The sequence below is a fragment of the Sinocyclocheilus rhinocerous genome, unplaced genomic scaffold, assembly GCF_001515625.1.
Source record: "Sinocyclocheilus rhinocerous isolate Xijiao unplaced genomic scaffold, SAMN03320098_v1.1 scaffold85, whole genome shotgun sequence".
In the NCBI taxonomy this organism is placed as follows: Eukaryota; Metazoa; Chordata; class Actinopteri; order Cypriniformes; family Cyprinidae; genus Sinocyclocheilus; species Sinocyclocheilus rhinocerous.
Window position 1 is genome coordinate 1,783,178 of NW_015649998.1, and position 21,077 is coordinate 1,804,254.

The window sequence follows — 21,077 nt, forward strand, 5'->3', positions numbered from 1 at the left end:
GCAACAGACAGCCTCCAACCACTGTCAGGCCATTTCAAAACTGTATATAAGTTTTTCTAAGTTTTCATACAGCAGTTTGTTAAAATAAGAATAACATTAAACATTAAATTAAAAAATTCTATAAAAAACTCAAATTAAAATGAACATTAATTAAAAATTAAATACTAAAAATAAATTAAAATGAACATTAATTAAAAATAAATTAAATGTTAAATTAAACAATAAATAATTAAAAATTTAAATATTAAAATAAATCAATAGTAAAGTAATACAACAGTCACATGAATACCTTTATGAAAAACATCATTAAATGTGGATGTGAAAGTAGCCATGCTTTGCATTCTGATGTGTTTTTTTTCCCCCAGCACTCAGACACTACATTGACAAATGCCTAAAGTACACCATCGATTCCAGTTTCAAAAGGGAGCTATGCAAAAGCCTCTCTTTAATCTCAGGTGACCTGGTCAGCTTGAATAAAAGCAGTGGCACCCCGTCTGTTTCTTTGAGCTGAACGTGAGCCTATTCTTTCATCCACACTTAAGTACAGTAGCTTTGCACATTTTGTTTTCAACGAGTTATCTGATTGCTTATTTTAATTGCACATTGATTAGTCTGCAGTTGCCCAAAGCAGGAGACGACCACAGTCGAGTTAAGAATAGTGTGTACGTGTGAGTATTGGAGAGCAGCCCTCACTCAACATGGAAAAATGTAGCGTGAGCCAGTCTAGGGGTCAACTGTAGTGCATTTATGGAAATGGAAACCCTTTGGAGAATGAGAGAGAATAACCTCCATCAAATTTACTTGAAAAGTAGAACAACAAAAGGCCAGCGGTGGAATCCCTAAATGCTCAGGAAACACAGCTGGCAGAAAAATCACTACTGTTAATACACTAATGCACCATGTGACCAAAGGATTGTTACTCTTGCTGTGCAGAATTTAAAATAAGAGAAACCCAAAGTGTCTCTTTAATCCGCCTGTTTAATTGTCTTATTATTGTCCTACATGCAACATTCATGAAACTAAAGTTGCTATGCTCTTACACTAAGTGAAGATGATTTGATCCTTTGTACTGTCGCTTTGTAAAAATGTTCAGTTGTGTTGTATTGTCAATTAACATGAAGCAACAACATACATTTGCTACTCAACCTGTGCTAATTAACAATTAATTCAACTATACTGCTGTAGAGCAACCGCCCACACTATGCATACAGAGGGAAATTAAAGGGCCTTCAGAAAGAAACAGGAAAGGATCAATATCAGCATCCATTACATTTTTGCACTGCAGAAACTCTTAAATCTTAGCTTTGCATATGGTGCATGTGCACTTGCATGCTATGGTGTATATATATATATATATATATATTTTTTTTTTTTTTCCCACTGTAAGTATATGGAATTTTTCACCTATTTTAACATCAGTGAATCTTGTAAGTCTGATTGCAATTTACATGACAGAATTTATTCAAATCTCTAACCCAATTATTTGTAGAAACCACACACAAACAAGGCTACTCTGTTCTGTCACCATGATGTACACACTGGACCACTGGATGCACTCTTTTTGCTAATGCTATGATTGTGGTATTGAGTACTTCAGCAGTTTCACAGTTGGCTATATATGAAAGTGTTTGAACACAGAACATGGAACAGTTTACAATGCTTGATTGTTTACACAAATTCCACATTTACTGTTGGCTGGACAGCAAAACTTTGGCTTTAGTTCGGTTCTAGATCTGGTGCCTTAATGTCAATACCATGAATGCAAAGTAATGCCATACTTAACCTTGACAGCACTGGCTAGCAGCAGCCTAATATGTATGAACAGACTTTTATTGCTTGGTTTATTATTAATTTTACAGGCATTTGCCTTCATTAGACAGGGCAGTAATGCACAGCTCTGATAGTTACCTTTTCTTTTTTGATGTTACATTATGACTTTGCTCACTCATTGCTACTGTGATGTGAAAAACAACACACTGCAAAATGCTGGTATTGTGCTTTTTTAAATATTTGTTGGTTTACTGGTATGCCACACAAACCTAGTCATTCTGATGTGGCAAAAACACAAATAGGGATTTGAATTTTGAAATGTAGAGTATATGGTCTACTTTTATGTTGCACTTTTCTAATTTTTGGTGATTATTGCCATGTACTTTGGGTAAAGTATCTCCTATAGGTGTCCCAATCAGTGTTATTTTCACACTATTTACAGTATGTATACAGTATTTATTAATATTTTAAAATGCTTTCAATTTTATATTTTAAGTTTTCATTTTAAATTTTAGTTTAAGTTTTATTTATTTGTTTATATTTTCAAATAATTTTAGTTTTAGTAATATTAGTATTTCAACTTATTTCGGTTAATTGCCAGGCCATCTAATATATATATATTTTATTACAGCTTTATTTCAATTATTAAAAGTGATTCTTTATAGTTATAGTTAACAATAACAACTCTGGTTGCAATGCAAAAAAACAACAACAACCATTCAATCATGTTCTTGTAGCATGAAGGTGTGTAAATGACAAAATTTAAATATTAGGCAGAACTATCCATTTAAAGAAATCCTACTATGAAAACTTCCTCATGCATTTGACCTCTGTTATCTTTATGGTTGCTAAGCATTCAGTGCACATGCAAAACTCTGCAAAAAAAAAACAAAAAAAAAACGGTGTTAGTACATTGTGATCATGATGCATCAAAAAAGCTTCCATTAAGAGTGTTATGTAGCAGCAGGTGACTCAAGACAATTACAGTTATGAACGCAATCTATTACTCCTATCCGGTCTTAATTCCAGTCAGCCTACATAAGGCCAGTCATTAGCTCCCAAAGCCATTTAGTTGGTGTTCGAAAAAAATTTAAATCCATATCGCCCTGATTTGTTGGCATTATCGGACAAAAGCAACTCATTTACAGAAATACTGTTGTTAACACTGCTTAGATTCTTGCCCTCGTTTTATTTACCCCGTTGTGGTCACCCTACGCATATCTGCGACTCATTGAGTGCACAGCAGTTTTGCAGATAATAACCTGAGCTTCTCAATCTCATTCTACAGCAGCTGCCATCAGCATTGCTCCTCAATAATCCTCTTTATTCTGACAAACTAGCAGCACTTATTAATGGCGCCGTATCAGCCAGCCCCTGCTGAGGACGGCCAGACAAACACTGGCTCTTGGCGACATAAACAACCCCAGCTCCTTTCCCATCTGCTTTTGAGTGGTTCGTTTTCTGAGAACATTTCACCTCAGAACAAACCAAAAAGGAAGAGCGCACAGTTGACACACAAACAACGTGTGAAAACAGCCACCGTCTAAAATGCCTTTCAAACCCTCTACAAAATGGGCATAAGCGGTCTTACTAAGGAAAATCAAATGCGACCTCATTTGTCAAAATCTGCTTGATTAATAAAAATGAATAAACATGTTTAGGGTGAGCTTTTCTGCCACCTGCTGGACAGACTGTGTAAGTCTTTTCTCAAAGTTAACCAAATCCATCTAACATTCAAACTGAAAAAAATGCTACAAGTAAAAACCTGTTAACTGGTTAAAGGTAGTTCCCTTACTACATATATTGAGAAATTGTATTAGATCTAATCTTGCATTTAATGCAATTTTACAGTACAATACTGTTAAATATACAGTTTGTGGGAGTAAAAAATAACAAATCATCTTGTAATTTACAAAGAAAAAATGTACTGGCATTCCCAGAATTCCCTGTGTGACTGCTCACATTTGATGGCATTTTGTTTAAATAATTGTTTCTTAATAGTTTGTTATCAGTAGGGTTTTATGTTACATCACATGCTAATTACTGTTTATTGCATTATTGTGTTACCATGATGGTGTTTTGTGCTTGTGGTTATGACACTGTGTGTGCCTTCTACATTAGTATTTACTTGTGGAAAAGCTATTTAGGATTAACTTGGATTCATCATGTAGCTTTCTTTTTATGTGTGATCATAGTGGTTGTCAGTACATGTTTAAAGTACAAAACGGATGTTAGCAGCAGTGTGGCTTAATTCAGCAGAAAAGGACTGTTTGATTTACTGGTTTAAAATGTCAATTTCTTCGTAAATTACAGTCTTAAACTAAAAGGTTTTGTAAACATGTTTACATTTTCACTGTATTTTTACAGAATTATTCTGGCAAAGTTGCCATTTTTTTCTGTAAGGACAGCGTAGGCTTTACCATCCTGTGTGCAAACACAAAGGGCCAGATTTACTAAACAGGGCAAATTAAGGTTAGAGTGCAATTCCATAAAAGCGCCGATGGGAGGGGGAAATTCTGTGGGTGATTTACTGATAATGCGCACATTAAAGAGCACAGACGCAGCCAGATCATTTCCACAATGACCAGCTCAATCTACCAAAGAGCAGCGCAAATTACTGCCTGCTTTAAAACATGCTTTTTTTGAGTGTTAAATAATGGCGCAAAGACCAGTAATTTGACGTGCGCAAACATTAGTAAATCGTGTTGCGTGACTCATTTTAATACTCTCCTTTCATAAATTTTGCATCTGAAAGGGAAACTCCTACAAATGCATATTCAATAAGGTCAGGTGCAAAAATAACAGTCCACTTTTTAGCGCTAATTCTTCACTGCACGTCTTTAGTAAATCCTGACAGTACTATTATAATGCCAAAAGACGATTAGTAAATCTGACCCTAAATTCTAGAACTTCCTGTGCATGAAAAATGTTCCAAAATCCCTCTCACTCTTAAAAATGGGTCAGATAGGGCACCGATCAAGTCTCTTGAACTCTGACCTGATATGTAGCCAGGACAGCATTGGCGTGGTGCCTCCTCCAAACACCCAAACTGTGAAGAACACAATGAGCAGGGTCGTGGTGAACATCATCTGCCGCGCGTATGTGGCGGTGTCACGGATAGCCAGAGCGAATGCCATTGCCCCTCGCAGCCCTGCAGAGCACAAACACACACACACAGCAGTCACAATAGATTTTAGTAAGAATGACAGCCCTGCTACACATAGAATGGAAGTGCACTTAAGCAGGCAAACAGCCATCACACTCGATCAGTTGTGTTTTAGGGTCTCTGCACTTTGCTGCCCTTTTAGCTGGGTGGTGTTGCTGGTCTGGAGGGAGCTGCTCCACATCAAGAGCTGTTCTTAGAGATGTTCTGATTCTGATGCCTCATTTCACTCTTAATTTAGATCTCGATAAGCTTCAACAGGGTGCTGAAATCTACAGAGAGTTCAAATCAAAGAGTCTGACACTAAAGGATGCTACAAAACTGATTGCACCGATTTATATTCTACGTCATTGTATTTATTAAACGGTTCTGTATCTTTAATGTCATGCAAGCATCAGAGAAGAGGAAGTAAGCCAGGTGTGCTCACCACCTTACCTGCAAACATCATCATGTGCTGAAAGTTTCCCCTGATTTTGTGTCTTCGGCCCAGGTTAATCAGGAAAGACAAAGGATAGATGTTCAAGGCCCGGCCGATAAAGATGGCTATCTAGTAGTCAAAATGTTAAAGAAAAATCTTCTCACATATGGCATATTAAGTTAATAGAAATTTAGACCTACACTACTGTTCAAAACTGTTTGCATTAACATTTGGTAGGATGCATTAACATTTAATCAAGTGACAGTAAAGACTTTTACATTGTTACTAAAGTTTTACCTAAACACTGTTCTTTTGAACTTACAATTCAATGAATCCTGAGAAAAAGTTTTGAAATTCAGCTGTCGTCATATGAATACATTTTAAAATATATTCAAATAAAAAACAGTTCTTTTAAATTGTTATAATATTTCACAATATTACTGTTTGTACTGTATTTTTTTAATCAGATAAAAGCAGCATTGTTGAGCATAAGAGACCGTCAAAAACATCACAAAATAAAATCTTACTGACTTCAAACGTTTGAAGGTTACTGTAGATTATGCAGCTTAAAAATGGATGGTTAAAAGTTTCAACCCACAGATAATGCTGAAGAACAATTATGTAAAATTACATTAGAATTTGCCATTTAAAAACAATTACAGTATTGTATGGTTTTCACAAAACTTGTAATATTGCACACAAGTCAAATTTTATGGTGTTTTTGTCCTTTCTGAAAGACCTAAAATAATACAACAGAATAGTAACTTGCAATTCCTTCAAAACCTATACATAACGCCTCTTAGTGGTCATAATTGTTTTTTTTGTTTTTTTTGCCATTTATAAATGACATAAATCAAGATGAAAAAAACAGCCATGAACTTTTCCAGATGTTTTTGAGCATTTAAAATGATTTGGCTCGCAGGTACATCTTCTCTAAAATGCTGTCAAACTATCTGACCGAGGTAAATGCTAGGGGTTAATGCACATTACCACCTCCTCAATGTGAAACTTTCATTTCAACTGAAAGACAAGGATACAAAGGCTCCAAATATGAAAATGGGGCTGAAGACGTGATTCTGAAAGGTGAAGAGTGCCAGGCCCATGTATGAGAAGATGAAGTTCTCTGCTAGGAAGTGCAGCACCTCAAACAACTGCAACAGCAAAGAAACATGCCACACATGAAGCTGTATGCATCTGACATCAGCACATTTGGTCAACAAAACAGCTGAAACAACATTCACAAAAGCAAAGTCAAGCAAGCAAGTCCTAAGTGTACTAGAAATACATGCTCCCCCTCTGTATACTCTACAATGCCTTTTGTAATGTATGATAGATCTAAAGCTGAGACCAATATCTTCAATTCCTGTGACTATAACTTCTAAACCGTCTCTCTATAGACGGGAGCTTTGGTAATAGCGAGTCCGGCCCCCTGGAGAGAAATCCAGTGCCACAGGGGTGTCGTAATTACTGTATGCACCCCACTTCACTTCATCACACATTGCACTACTCTGACGACACCACAGGGGTGCTGGGAATTCACTTAGCACTATCCCTCGACTTATGGCCCCCCTGCATCAAAGCATCTTTTGAAGTAGAATATGCAGGTCTCCCATCCCCCCCAAAAAAATCCTTGTTGCTCTTTTCTACATACTTTACTTTTTCAACTTCGTCACAGTTCATTTCCCTCTGGTTTTATACCAACTGCTCTGAAAGCAACTAAAAGTCAACGGTTAATATATTTTACTTGAAAAAAAGTTCAAATATTTTACCTGTTTAGTGCGTTTGGTTGATTCCTCAGAGAGATTGTTGTAGGTATAATGGGCCTGTGTGATTCCACAAAACAGCACAGCGACAACACCTAAAATAGTAAAGGATATCAGCATCACATGTGCCTTTTTTCTTTCGAGTGGGGGATGGGATGCAATTTCAGTACAGGTTGGAGGTGACTAATGAAACAACCAGATGATAAGTGCAAATGAATGAACACATTTACACATCAAGGATGTTATCATTCAGCAACACGGCCTGCCCAGGTACAGCATTATGGAGGAAGTTTTAAGTTTTTGAATTTTATTTGCATATTTGTATGCAAAGGATTTGGCATGAACATGAATGTAACATTTTTGTCATGCTAATAAAGCACATTAAACCTGAACAGATGACTTTCTAAACCCCAGAAAATGATACTATTATTGCAGCTGATATTTAACTATAGCAGGAAATGTCGTGCTGTTCCTAGAGGGGAAGCAGCTGCAGCTTCATATTATACTTTATTATATTATAGTTTGACCCAGCAGATTATCCACTATGCTTTCATTACCAACCCACACAAAACACGCACCTGTGAATCCACAAGCTTCAGCCAGTAGAAAAGTACTCCAAGACATGAGGAAGAACAGAGCAGTCTCCAGCAGAGGGAAACAGTGCAGCTTGGTGAATTTTGTCACGTGGATAAAGTTAAGAATTTAAACCACATATCTGATTAAATAATCAGATAGCTAATCAAACAAAGATTAAAATTACTAAAGATGTACACTACCACTCAAAAGTTTTTTCTTATGTTTTTTTTGGGGGGAAAAGTCTCTTTTACTCATCAAGGCTTGCTTTATTTAATATATTTATTTAAAATAGCTGTTTTCTATTTTAATATATTTTAAAATGAATGACAAAAAGCTGAATTTTCAACAGCCATTTCTCTAGTTATTGGGTGTGACATGATTCTTCAGAAATCATTCAAATATGCGGAGTTAGTTCTCAAGAAATATTATCAAAATCGAAAACAGTTGTGCTGCTTCCTATTTTTGTGGAAATAGTGATGCATTTTTTTCAACATTTTTGATAAACAAAGGTAAATAACAGCAATTATTTGAAATTGATTTTTTTTTAGATTTTGAAATTAGATTTTTGTACGTTTAAAAATACTTACTGTGACTTTTGGTAAAAAATTTATATTCTTACTGAATTTTGAATGAATATACAAACAATGTATATACAAACTGTATTTACTAGGTTACTCTTGACAGAAATCAGTCACTGTTTAGAGGATAATTCTACAGTGTTACTAATTTTACAAATAGGTAAAAGAATCAACATCACTATGAAGCCAAAAGGGCATCAACACAACTTATTCGCATAAACCTAAATATATTTAGACTGATTTAATGACAACATGCAAAAGGATATGAGGGCAGTGACTACTCCAGTGACTGCACCCATAGCGAAAGAGCCACTGAAGATGCCCAAGAAGATGCCCACCGACTTGAAGAAGGCAGAGGCATCAAATGTGTGTGTGTTGGCTCCTGAAGGCTGATACGCCACAATTGACCTGCATGCCAAAAACAAAACAATCCAAATCATTAAATTAACTGACTATGCTGATCTGATTACACAGATTGCCTGAAAATGCACATTATTTTATTTTAAAATTATTTATTTTATATGCATGCTTTTTTTTCCCCAACCAAAGTCTAAACAACACCGTTTTGCTGTGATAATCTGCCTATACTGACAAATTGTGTAAGCGGTCCCGAAAAAGAAAATCAGAAACTATCAGCTTTAGCTCATTGTGTCCAAAAGGGGGAGTCAGAGCGCCATCCTGAAACACAACTGGAGTTGCAACATCATTCATTTTTACTATTCAGCATTACAGTGAAAATGTCCCCAGCACCCCCTCTTGTGCTGGCAGCCTGGGAAATCCCACCAACTGCCACAGACCAAACACAGTGATTTTAACATTTTTTGTAGCAACAGAAAGGGAAAAAGAAAGTGATACTGTTTGAAATTGGGACTTACGATGAAAGGACTATGGCGACTGCATCGTTCATGACACTCTCTCCAAACAGCAGTGCATAGAGATCACCATCAGCATGGAGCTCATTAAAGATCGCAAGCACTGTGACTAAAAATCACACACACAAATCAGCAACAAAACGTATTGAAATCCTGAATGGTAATGCACAACTTACTAGTCAGGTCATATAAAAGATGCTAAGATTTTAGCATTTAACAGCAAGTTTATTTTACCTGAAAAGAGAACAAAGACAAAAATGGAGGAAGAGAGAGATGAAGTACCTGGATCTGTGGCAGATATTATGGCACCAAAGAAGAGGCAGTCTGTGTAGTAGAACTTGTCAGTGAGTTGACCCAAAACCTGCATCAGTTTCACCACGCCATACATGAGGTTTCTTAAACAAAACAAAAAAATTTAAAACCTAGGCTTGTAAGACCACAACTCAAAGGGAAGCTATGTTTATAATGGCACATTACAATACTATTCATACTATTTACTTGTTACTGAAATGTTCCTTGTATATATATGAAGCAAACAGGTAACCAACTACATTTTCCAAAATGTGGAGTATACAACAAAGCACACTGCTAGAATATTGTATCCCTCAATGCAATGGAAGTTGACTTTTCACTGTGTAATGTGACAAATGAACCTGCTGATATTAAACCAGTTTTTAAACATGTCCGACACTGATATTTAACACTGAAAAACCTTTTTGCATTGCCGGACAAAATGTGCGCACAAGGTACTAAGCGTGAAGGTGGAGCTCATACGACAGCAAATGAAGAAATGAATCTGATGGTGGCTGATTACTGGTGCCATAAATTCCACTACGTGCCTGAACCTGGCTCTTGTATGCATTGGTTAGCACACAAATAACTTTTTTAATAGTTTAGGTTAGAAAGTGTATAGATTTACATGCTGTAACTGACGACCTTTTGTATTTAGTTTTGTTTAGTTTTTTTGTAAGTTCACTTAAATCATAATCAAAAGTAGTCACTCCATATTATAGCTCTGTTTCATCTGTAAAATTTGTAAAAAGTTTCTGAGGCATGTCATGGCTGATCCACTGTCTGTAAGTAAAATATTTCATGGTCTGTGGGAATATTTTGAACCTTAGTGACTTACCCAACGACAAAACAGGAAATGGCCGTGCCCAGGAACGCATAAGTTATGATGGATCCTAGGTTTCTGAAGAAGTGTCTCTGGAGGAACAAGGAAGAGCATGTCAAACAAACAAAAAAAAAAGAAGTGTAAAAATATCCTTGTCCTGAGAAAACAGTTCATTCTCTGTTGTATGTATTTTTATATAATAAATACGATATCAGCAAAGGCTGCATTTAAAGGGTTAATTCACCCAAAAATGAAAATTGTGTCATTAATTACTCACCCTCATGTCGTTCCAAACCCGTAAGACCTTCGTTCATCTTTGGAACACAAATTAAGATATTTTTGATGGAATCTGAGAGCTCTCTGACCTCTCAAAATATCGTCAAAAATATCGTAAATTAGGGCTGCAGTCTGCTAATTAATGACAGAATTTTCATTTTTGGGTGAACTATCCCTTTAAAGAAATATTAAAAACGGTAATATTGTGGAACCGTAACATTTTTAAAATGTAATATATTCCTATGATGGCAAAGCTGAATTTTCAGTAGTCTTTACTCAAGTCTTCCGTGTCACATGATCCTTCAGAAATCATTCTGATGTGCTGATTTGGTGCACAAGAAACATTTCTTATCAATGTTGAAAATAGTTGTGCTTCTTATTATTTTTGTGGAAACTGTAATACAGTTTTCTTTCAGGATTCTTTGATGAATAGAAAGCTAAAAAGAACGGAATTCAGATGAAATAGAGGGTTTTTTTGTATTATAAATGTCTTTATTGAGACTTCTGGTCAATTTAATGTGTCCCACTCCTTACTGAATAAAAGTATTCATTTATTTGGGAGGAAAAAAATATATATACAGTGGTGTGAAAAAGTGTTGGCCCCCTTCCACACACATATCTTACTGACCCCCAAAAAAAACAGTACTCATAGAACACAAATTATCCAATAAATCTGACTTCCTCCCACATGATTTAAAATGTCATAAGACTATTAGTCTTCATCTTGACACTTGGCCCGACACACTGTCATTCTTATTCTTCTATTTTTCTATCCTTGCTTGTTTACAGAGCAAGACAGAGATTTTTTCCTATGTGAGTATCAGTCACAATATGCTGAGTCACTGTTGCTACAAAGCGCAGCAACTACAAAATAATTTGATGTTAAACCTCTCCCTCTTCCACTGTCAAAAGGGCTTCTTCTGTTGCAGCTCTTGTAAACTCCTGCCCTGCTTTTTCTGACTGTTCCTTTCTGTGGCTGTGCATGGAGTAGATGGGAACTGACAGCAATCACTAAGATAGAAATAGTCAATTTACAGAATGAAACCTTCTTACTACCCAAAATAAACTGCTTGGGGGCGCAAATATGAAATCATTTACGAAAGCAGTTCTTTGCATATATTAAGGAAATGAAACCATTATCATACCGAGAGAGAGAAGATCAGTAGTACAGTGAGGTAAATGAAACTAAGACAGGGTAAAGAAGAGGATCGAGTTTTTTTTAGCCTGTGTTCATACCTTCATTCTAATGTGTTTATCTATCTGATCTGTTTTTCGACATTTTTGTGCTGATTTTAAGGGGGAAAAAGTCATTTTTTTAAAATACATACTGGCAGAATGTATTTAATACTCTATTCTGTTAAGTGGAACAGAGTATTACACTTATATCGACAGAAGAAAACAAAAACAAAAAAAGATTTTGATTAGAATTTTATGAAAAGAATTGCAATTCTTGGAAATTCAGGGGAGTTTTCTCTGAGCGCAGATTTTGTGGTGGCTTTAAATGGTAAAAAAAAAAAAAAACGTTCAGCCAAAAATGACCATTATGTCATCATGTAGGCCTACTTACCCTCATGCTGTTTTCCCAAGATATTTTGAATGGTAACCAAACAGTTTTGGTTACCACTGTATTCCAATGTATGGACACAAAAAAACAAAAAAAAACAGACATTTCTCAGAATATCTGCTCCACAGAAGAAAGTCTGTCATACATCTTTGGAACAACTTGAGAGTGAGAAAATGATGACAATTTTCTTTTTTCGGTGAACTCTCTCTTTAAGGCCTGTTCAATCCAAGACGAAAGCCTGGTGTGAAATTTTGGTGCTGTGAACATTTTAATTTGAATTACTGCCAAAATGTATACAATCTCGGAGCAGCACACTTTTCCTTCATTCTCTAAGGTTAATCAAAAACAGTCTAATGTGGTACAAAGAGAGGAAACAATGTAGCCTTGTGTGTCAAACACACACAGCTGGCAGAAACCCGTTCCTCTCACTTCCTCAGGGCCTCCCTGCACACTCAGCACAATCTGAAATATCTGGAATCCAAGAGTGATAAACATGATATCCACCTGATAAACACTGCAGTAAAATCAACCAAAAAGGGTATTAGGTAGGTAATGTATGGACATTCTGTTACATTAGATTCTGTTCAGTGCAAACGGTGAAATTATGCATTGCAGTCTACATGGCAGAGTACTTCAGTGATGTCTTCGAATAAAAGCCCTTATTAGATGGAAAGAGATGACACTTTAGCTAATTTGACACAAATGAAAAGGATTAAGAATAGAAGTACACCATGTCCAATACATTGTACTAACATGTACTTGGGTGTCAAATACCCAGCCAACAAAACAAAAATCTCTCTTTTTGGATGAACTATGACTTCAAAGATTTCAAGTAAGTGTAAAAAGCAGAATAATAAGCAATGCCTCTGTACACTACTTCAATGTGTTTGTATTTGTGCCGATACGGTTTACTGCCAAAAAACACTGTAATTCTTCTATAAATAGCCCAAAGTAACACTGTAAGCCACTGAATTACAGGTCATGAGGAACAATAATGCTAGTAAACGCTAAAACCAAACCTGGCTTTATAAATGATACTCAAAGGTCACAATCTGACTTCCCATGTTAAATACACATTAACTTAACTATAACACAATTTGAAAGGTGCCAGCTGTTAAGACACTCTTGATCATGAGTATCTGGTCTGCATCGCACTTCTCTTCTACGGTTAACCTTCCGCTGAAGCAAAACGATGAGAGAACAGCGATCAGGTTGCATTAGACTAGATCATATCTCAAAATTTCATAATGTAAAGTGGTAAAGAAGCACCTTTATGGATGAACGCTCTACTAAACAAGTAAAACGAAAGCTAAAACGGAGTAAAGGTAAATCCCAGTTCACAATAAAACACATACCTTTTTGAGGCTGTATCCAGCGTGGAATATGATGGGAGGGAGCAGAATGTTGAAGAACACCTCTGGGTCAAAGGTCAACTGGAAGAAAAATATTTAGTTGTTACAAACAATTGCTTGTAATAGACAAAATGAGTAAATCTTTTAAAATAAACAAATGTTATTAATCTGGTTAAAGACCTCATGAATAGTTTAAAATTGCAATTGCTAATTATTTGTTGATGTATTTTCTATTGAAAAAGGAAGTTGTGGTGAGACATTGTTGGGGCTTGTATTTTTGGGTTTATACAAAAATTAGGAGGATGTTGAGGTGTCATAATGATAGGCTTTCTAAAGACTAATTTACAGTTTTTATCTTTGCTGTCTGTTTGCTGTTCAGATCAATAGCAGAGGATATTTATCATTTAATTTCATAATTTGTAACTTCTGAGTTTCTTTATGGTGTTAAACCTAAAGAGGATATTTTGAAGAATGTGACCAAATGTAACCAAAATATTTTTGGCTCCTACTGACTTCCATAGTATAGAAAAAATACTATGGAAGTCAATGGGGACCAGAAACTGTTTAGTTACACACATTCTTCAAAAAAAATGATCTTTTGTGTTCAACAGAAGAAAGAAGCTCTTACAGGTTTGGAACAACTTGACGGTGAGTAAATGATAATAGAATTTGTCAAATTTGGTGAACTATCCCTTTAAGCTAGTGGATAAGGTCAAAAAAAATTCTTAAACAACTATTCTTAGTCTTAAAGATTGGACCTTGCTACTGCCTTGGAATGCAAAGTCTAAAACATCTGCACAACAATGTTAAAATTATTTATATACTATTATAGTGATTATTGATATTTTGATGTAGCTTTCATTTTTATATTTTCATTTTTTTAGTCATTTTTATGTGCTGTTTATGTGTATTTTTAATTTTTTTTATTTAGCTTTCCTTAATTTTCATTCCAGTTTAGTTTTTAGTTTGTGTTTCAATTTAATATTAATATTTTATTTTATTTCAACTAACAAACATAATTTTATTAGATTTAGTTTTAGATAACAACAAGGTGACAGAAATTAAAGCTCAAAATAAAATTTCTTCCTCTGACAAACCTCTGCTGCAGGATTATCAGAACCGTTTTTATGCGTGTATGTATGCTGTTGCTGACATACCTTGCGCAACATGTCATTCTGCTCCACACTGTGGATTTCTTTAAGGTTGATCTCCCCCTTCAGTGTGTACTCAAAGAACTTTCCGCTAACGTTGAGGAGCACCGTGCTGACAGGACCCTCCTGCAGGGTGCAACTCGGAGGAGTTTTATTATGGTAACTGGTGGAGGGGATGCCATACCGCAAAATAACACCCACCAACAGACCTGTTCGACACAGAAGATCAACCACTCAGATACACATTCAATACATACACTTAGTTTGTGAAAAAGGAAACTTGTTTGGAAACAATCCATTTTTGCTGTGGCACAAAAATTACACTTCTTTCCTTAAAAACACAGTATAAGCAGATTGGTTTCTGTGTGATGACAGGGAGTAGAGATGAGAGCCTGCCGTGTCAAATCTGTTGGAGGGTATTTCCATACTAATGAAGTGCCAGAGGAAGTCAACAGCACACACCGCATGGGCTGTGAAACAAGAACAGAGGCAAAAAACACCATAATCGCACAACCTCCTGCTAAAATCAGGCAAATTACACTACTTTAAATCAATGCTAGGTCTAGACAGTACTGATTTCATAGGGGAAATCTGCAGATTTCTGTGAAGTTTTTGCACATTTATTCTGGGAGTATGTGGACAGCAGCACATTTAACACATTTCACTTTATTTGAGTACATTCAACAGAAATCTGCAGATTTTCTTTTTATTTTACCAGATATAGTACCCCTAAAGATGCAATTTTTGCACATTTTCTGACAGTGCATGTTATGGTACTCAAAAGTAAAGCTAATAACTTGGCTTTGTTCACAGGCAGCAAAAGTCTTAACGTCAGTTTCAGCTAAAAGGAAAATATAAAATATGATACAAAGCAAAATTAAATTGGCCACAATTTCAATTAATTAACATCCAAGGATACACAATAAATTCTGTGCCCAAATCTGTAATCCAGACATCTTAGAAAACACACTCTGTATGTAAACAGATTCACAATCCAGAGCCAGGATCCAGGGAGTCAAGGGTTGAGGTTAGCATGAACCAGTTAGCTTAGCAGTTATCCCTGCTGGTAGACACTTATAACTGCCCCTCAATCAGTTCAAGGATACTAAAAACATTACTTTGCTGAACAATATAAGGAACAGGAACAAAATCCCTTTTATTTGGTCCAGAATATTTTTTAAATGCTGCTAACCAGAGTTAACAAAGTAACTATATTCTGATTTTTTTTTTCATGAAGCTAAAGAATTTTTCAAACGAACTTTTTCACACTACTTTTAGAATTGCACCACTTCCTGTTGCCTGAATATTTTATTTGGCTGTACGCACTTATGAGAGGAAGAGTTCACATGTCCGGTGCAAACCTGTGTAGACCACGAGAAATTCTGATCAAACGTCATTCGTCCTTATTCTTGTATATTTTGTCAAAAGTACAAAAAAATGTTTTGGTTAAAACTGCACATGATTCTGAAAATAATAATAATAATAATAATAATATACACATCATGACATAATTTTCTTGTAGTTTCAGAGTTATAAGTCACATGGCATTCACAACAGGTGACTGGAAGGAGAAGAAATTAAAAATGGTATAAGATGTTCTATTAATCATGTTTTTTTAAGAAAAGCATCTCCTATTTCAGTGTAACAGCAAGCCTAATGTCTGCAGTGAAACTGAATTAGAGGGGAGAGGTCTGAATGCACATAGGGGAGGGGTAATACAGCGTGTGTGTGTACAGGTTTATATATCCTGGAGGGGACTTAAACCTGAATACACGCAGACTCATGGGGACTCGTGTCACGGTGGGGACCTAAATTGAGGTCCCCATGGGTACAAAAGCTTATAAATCATACAGAATGAGTTTTTTGAGAAAGTAAAAATGCAGAAAGTTTCCTGTGAGGGGTAGGTTTAGGTGTAGGTTTGGTGTAGGGCCATAGAAAATACAATTTGTACAGTATAAAACCATTACGCCTGTGGAGAGTCCCTACAAGGATAGCTGACCAGACTCTGTCCGTGTGTGTGTACGCCAATGTAACAACACACAAATCCCGAAAGCTACAGTGGCCATCAGCATGTAGACAAGCCAGATTACGACTTCCAGCACTAAACTCAACATATGGAAGAGTGAGTATACAACTGAAGGACAAAACGATACACACATGCAGTGTGCAGCAAAGCTTAAATGAGCATGTGCAGGGCATTAGTAATTCGGTTAGCATCACATTTAGAACACGGCAAAGACAATGAGTGACCTCGGACATCTCCCGTCCAATCAGAATCCAGCTAATGCAGCTTAGTGTTTGTCTTCCCCTGCACTCTTGCATATGTCACAGTACACCAAACCAAAATACAATTACAACACATTACATGGAGCTTCTCTTGTTCTCCAGGAGGGATAGGAGAGCAGAAAGCCCCTGACAGCCCGGTCCGAATGCTGTAATACACAGTAGGAAATACAGATAGAACGAAAACCAAACACACCCAAGTAGACACAACTGTAACGTTACCATCTGTCCAGCCAGTGAGCAGGTGTCTCTGTTCTGAGAGCCAAAGCATGCCAACCTTGATTCAACAAGGAAAAAATACTATTTTGAGCCAAACTGGTTCAATGCAACAGCTGAAGTCAAATCTGCTTTGTGATTGAGTGCAATTCATCCTAAAAAGACGTGCAAGGAGTAGAATGGGGCAGATTAATAGGAAGGAAGCTAGTGCATACTATCAAAGCTAATTACACACAAGAGAAAGCTCTGATGGAGCGTTTGATGGACAGCAATATAAAAGATCCATTTTGAGTGTGTGGAAAGAGACCAGTTTGAAATCAAGTTTCAGTACAAACCAGGCTGTCAAAAGTAATAACGTGGAAAAGTAAAAAAAAACTAGTAGAAACAGAATAGCCTTGACATACATGTACTATTTGAAATGAGGGGAGCAGCAAATATTACATTTTTTTACAATTTCATTCAAACATTTGGGTCTGGTAGGGATGTAACGATTACCGGTTTGACGATAAATCATGATAAAATTCCTGACGGTTAGTATTACTGTTTCATCTTTTAATTATCATTAAAACTGTATTAGATTACCGCGATTTGAACAACTGGGTCTGGTAAGATTTTTTTAATGCTTTTGAATTAAAGGGGTCTTATGCTCCCCAAGACTGCATTTATTCGATGAAAAATACAGTAAAGCTAGTAATACTATTAAGTATTATTACAAATATATTTTTTCTAATTCTATTTTAATATCCTTTAAATGTAATTTATTCCTGTGATGACAAAGCTGAATTGTCAGCAGCCAGTCTTCAGTGTCACATGATCCTTCAGAAATAATTTTAATATGCTGATTTGGTTCTCAAGAAACATTTCTTTTTATTAGCAATGTTGAAAACAGGTGTGCAGTTTAATATTTTTGAGGGAAATTTTTTATGATTCTTTTTCGAACATAAAGTTCGAAAAACGAGCAGCATTCATTTAAAATAAAAGTCATTTGTAACGTTTCAAATGTCTCCACTGTCATATTATCAATTTAATGTGTCCCTGCTGAATAAAAGTATTAATTTCTTTAAAAATAATCATACTGACTCCAAACTTTGAACTTCACACAGAGCACCAACCACTGTCTACTGTATTTAGTATAAAATCCCCTATTATTAATTCCACAGTGAGAATACTTTAAAATGAATTGGAAGTCCCCAAGACTTTTGGTGAACTGTTGTAAATGCTGTTATTTAATAGCAAAAGTAACCGTGCTGAATGTGGCTCTTCACTAACATTGCATTTTAAGCCATGCATTTTAAATACCTGCTGCTCAATGTCAGACAGGTATGTGCTCAGTCAGTCACAAAAAAAGACCCCAGGGTCAACAATTTAGATGCATGAACATGGTAATGCCTGTCATATTAATCTAATCAATATTTACTGAAACGGTGTGAAACCAAATAGTGCTAGTAGCAGCTAGCTTGTTTCAGCCCAGTCTTTTCCTCGTGTCCAAGTAATGCTTTTGAACTTCAGAGCAACCACTGATGATAGAGCTCTCATTTTCACTGAAGACATGACACATGTGAAGACAGATGTTTGCTGACCTTGGTGAAGGCCTTTGATTTTTCACACTTAATTAATTAGTACATCAAAAAATAACATTGTGTCATCATTTAATCACCCTCATATTATTCCAAACCCATATGATGTTCTTTCTTCTGTGTAACACAAAAGACGACATTTTGATGAATTGCACTGCTCCTTTTGTCCATGCAATTACAATGAATGGGGAGAGAGGTGTAAAAGCTTCAAAAAGAATGCCATAAAATTATCATAAAAATAATTGTCATAAGTGATGCAATGATAGCCAGTGCAACTAGATTTTGTGTACTGGATAAACCAACTCAAGACTCAAAAGAGCAATTTGTGATTCAGATTCAAAAGTGCAGTGATCACTCTTTCTCTCATGAACACTAGGGCCGATGTCAATGATTTCAATAAATGATGACTTAAACTTCAAACCAAGCTGTAACATGGCTTCAAAAGACCTGGACAATAGTGAACAATTCAACATTTTTGATGCTTTAGTGGGTTGCTTTTTTTTTAAGTTTAAAAGTTGCCATTACTTGCAACTGCATTAGAAAGCAACCAGTATAATTCTTCAAAATGCTGTGTTCCACAGCAGAAAAAAATGGTTTGAAGCAACATGAGGAAGAGTAAATGCTATTTTTTTGGTTAACTATTCTTTAGAGCTTATAAACGGTGTGAGGAGGACTCTTGACACAGAAGACAACATAACATCATGTTACTGTAGACTGATCCAACCTGAAATACAAAAGCTGTCACATTATTCAAAGCTAGTATGAGGAACTCAACAGGAGGAATAACAGAAACAAAATAAGAAACGAAACCCCAGCGTCTGAGTGCACGATTGGCTGAGTTATGGTGTAAAATTGCATACACGCATAAGAGATTATGCAATATCAAAACTGTGGGTTGCATATGGGCTAATACACGTGTCAGCTATTATGGTGCATTCAAGAACATCAATCTATTCCACAGCCATTTAAAAACCACACTGAAATCAATGACATTCGATGCACAAGGTTTGTATTAGCACTCGTTCAAGCTAGCGGCTACACAGTCTCATTCATATGAGGCTTAGATACGGGTTTACATGATGGCTGTGTCTCAATACCTAATGAGCTGCCTATCTAGACAGAAAATGCGCAAAAACACGCGACTAAAAATTATTCAGCTCTGATGACTCGGTATTATGGGCCAAAAATGCTGCTGTCGACCTCGGCGGTTCATTCGGTTTTGAGACACAGACGATGCCCGAACGCATTTCGCAATGTTAAAAAGGCTCGGTTTTTACCGTATATCATAGCCAGTCCTGTTTCGTGCAGGAAGCGCACTCTTCTGTGTTTGAAGAGCCATATTGTGAGGATAGTGAGTGTCAAAAGCAAAATGAATGTAAGTAAATTCACGCTGTCCTGCCTGTGACTTTCCTCTGCCTCTTTCTCCGTGGCAAGTTCCTCCATGCCGCCGTCATCTGCTCTTATCCGACAACACTGGCTTAAAATGAACATTAAAATAGGAAACAGTGAGCAGTGTCCTCCTAATGCATGTAATGTCCATGGCTTTGGTGCTGTGGCCGCCTCCATGGTGCAGGATGCTGGTGGCGGGTTTCCTCACTCACTGCTTCAGCTGCGTCAGGTAGAGTCAGAGCAATAATGAGAGGTATCAGAGCAGACCGCGGCTCAAGCTCTTAAAGAGACACGCACACCAATACTCCACTTTTACTCTACTAGTACATTCCATGAATGTCATACAAAACAGGGCTTGAACCTCTTGAATTAAGTGTTTTTTTTTTATTCCACAAATGAGCAGTGGAGGTGCTTAAAGGAGTCATATGATGCGATTTCAATTTTTCCTAAAGTTCTCTTTGGAGTGTTACAAGCTCTTGGTGCATAAAGAAGATCTGTAAAGTTGCAAAGACTAAAGTCTTACCATTGATGATTCAAACGCGAGTTTTGAGCAGTGTATAGGGCTTGTTGTTTGTCATTTCTCTGATCACAAATGCAGACATGAGCCTAAATAATTTAGATTTTATACCCTAGGAGGTCAAAAGGTATGAGCTGTCACCCAGTATAGTCTATGTGTTATAGTCTGGTAAGGTTTGTAGTTATTGACACTTAAATTAAATAAATGTAACCCTGGACCACAGGGTCAATTTTATTTTATTTTATTTTATTTTATTTTATTTTATTTTATAAGCTTTCCATTGATGTATGGTTTGTTAGGATATGACGATATTTGGCTGAGATACAACTATTTGAAAATTTGGAATCTGAGGGTGCAAAAAATCTAAATATTCAGAAAATCGTCTTTTTGGTTGTCCAAATGAAGTTCTTAGCAATGCATTACTAATCAAAAATTAAGTTTTGATATATTTACATAGGAAATTTATCAAATATCTTCATGGAAAATGATCTTTACTTA

The 21,077-nt window shown here is 36.2% G+C and overlaps 1 protein-coding gene across 2 annotated transcripts in view; it reads right to left on the minus strand.

Moving 5' to 3' along the window:
• The window catches only part of slc9a7 (solute carrier family 9 member 7), a 38,823-nt gene extending 18,514 nt beyond the window's left edge, over window positions 1–20,309 (minus strand). For both annotated transcript variants that reach the window (XM_016516025.1, XM_016516024.1), the window contains exons 1-12: window positions 19,951–20,309; window positions 14,604–14,806; window positions 13,450–13,527; window positions 10,270–10,346; window positions 9,423–9,535; window positions 9,144–9,249; window positions 8,535–8,676; window positions 7,693–7,798; window positions 7,121–7,209; window positions 6,389–6,502; window positions 5,369–5,480; window positions 4,768–4,921 (exon numbers count right to left, since the gene is read on the minus strand). In XM_016516025.1, coding sequence (XP_016371511.1) covers window positions 4,768–4,921; window positions 5,369–5,480; window positions 6,389–6,502; window positions 7,121–7,209; window positions 7,693–7,798; window positions 8,535–8,676; window positions 9,144–9,249; window positions 9,423–9,535; window positions 10,270–10,346; window positions 13,450–13,527; window positions 14,604–14,806; window positions 19,951–20,239 — 1,583 coding nt within the window. In that variant the 5' untranslated portion in view covers window positions 20,240–20,309. The remainder of the gene's footprint in view (window positions 1–4,767; window positions 4,922–5,368; window positions 5,481–6,388; window positions 6,503–7,120; window positions 7,210–7,692; window positions 7,799–8,534; window positions 8,677–9,143; window positions 9,250–9,422; window positions 9,536–10,269; window positions 10,347–13,449; window positions 13,528–14,603; window positions 14,807–19,950) is intronic.
• Between the last annotated feature and the right edge of the window lie 768 nt (window positions 20,310–21,077).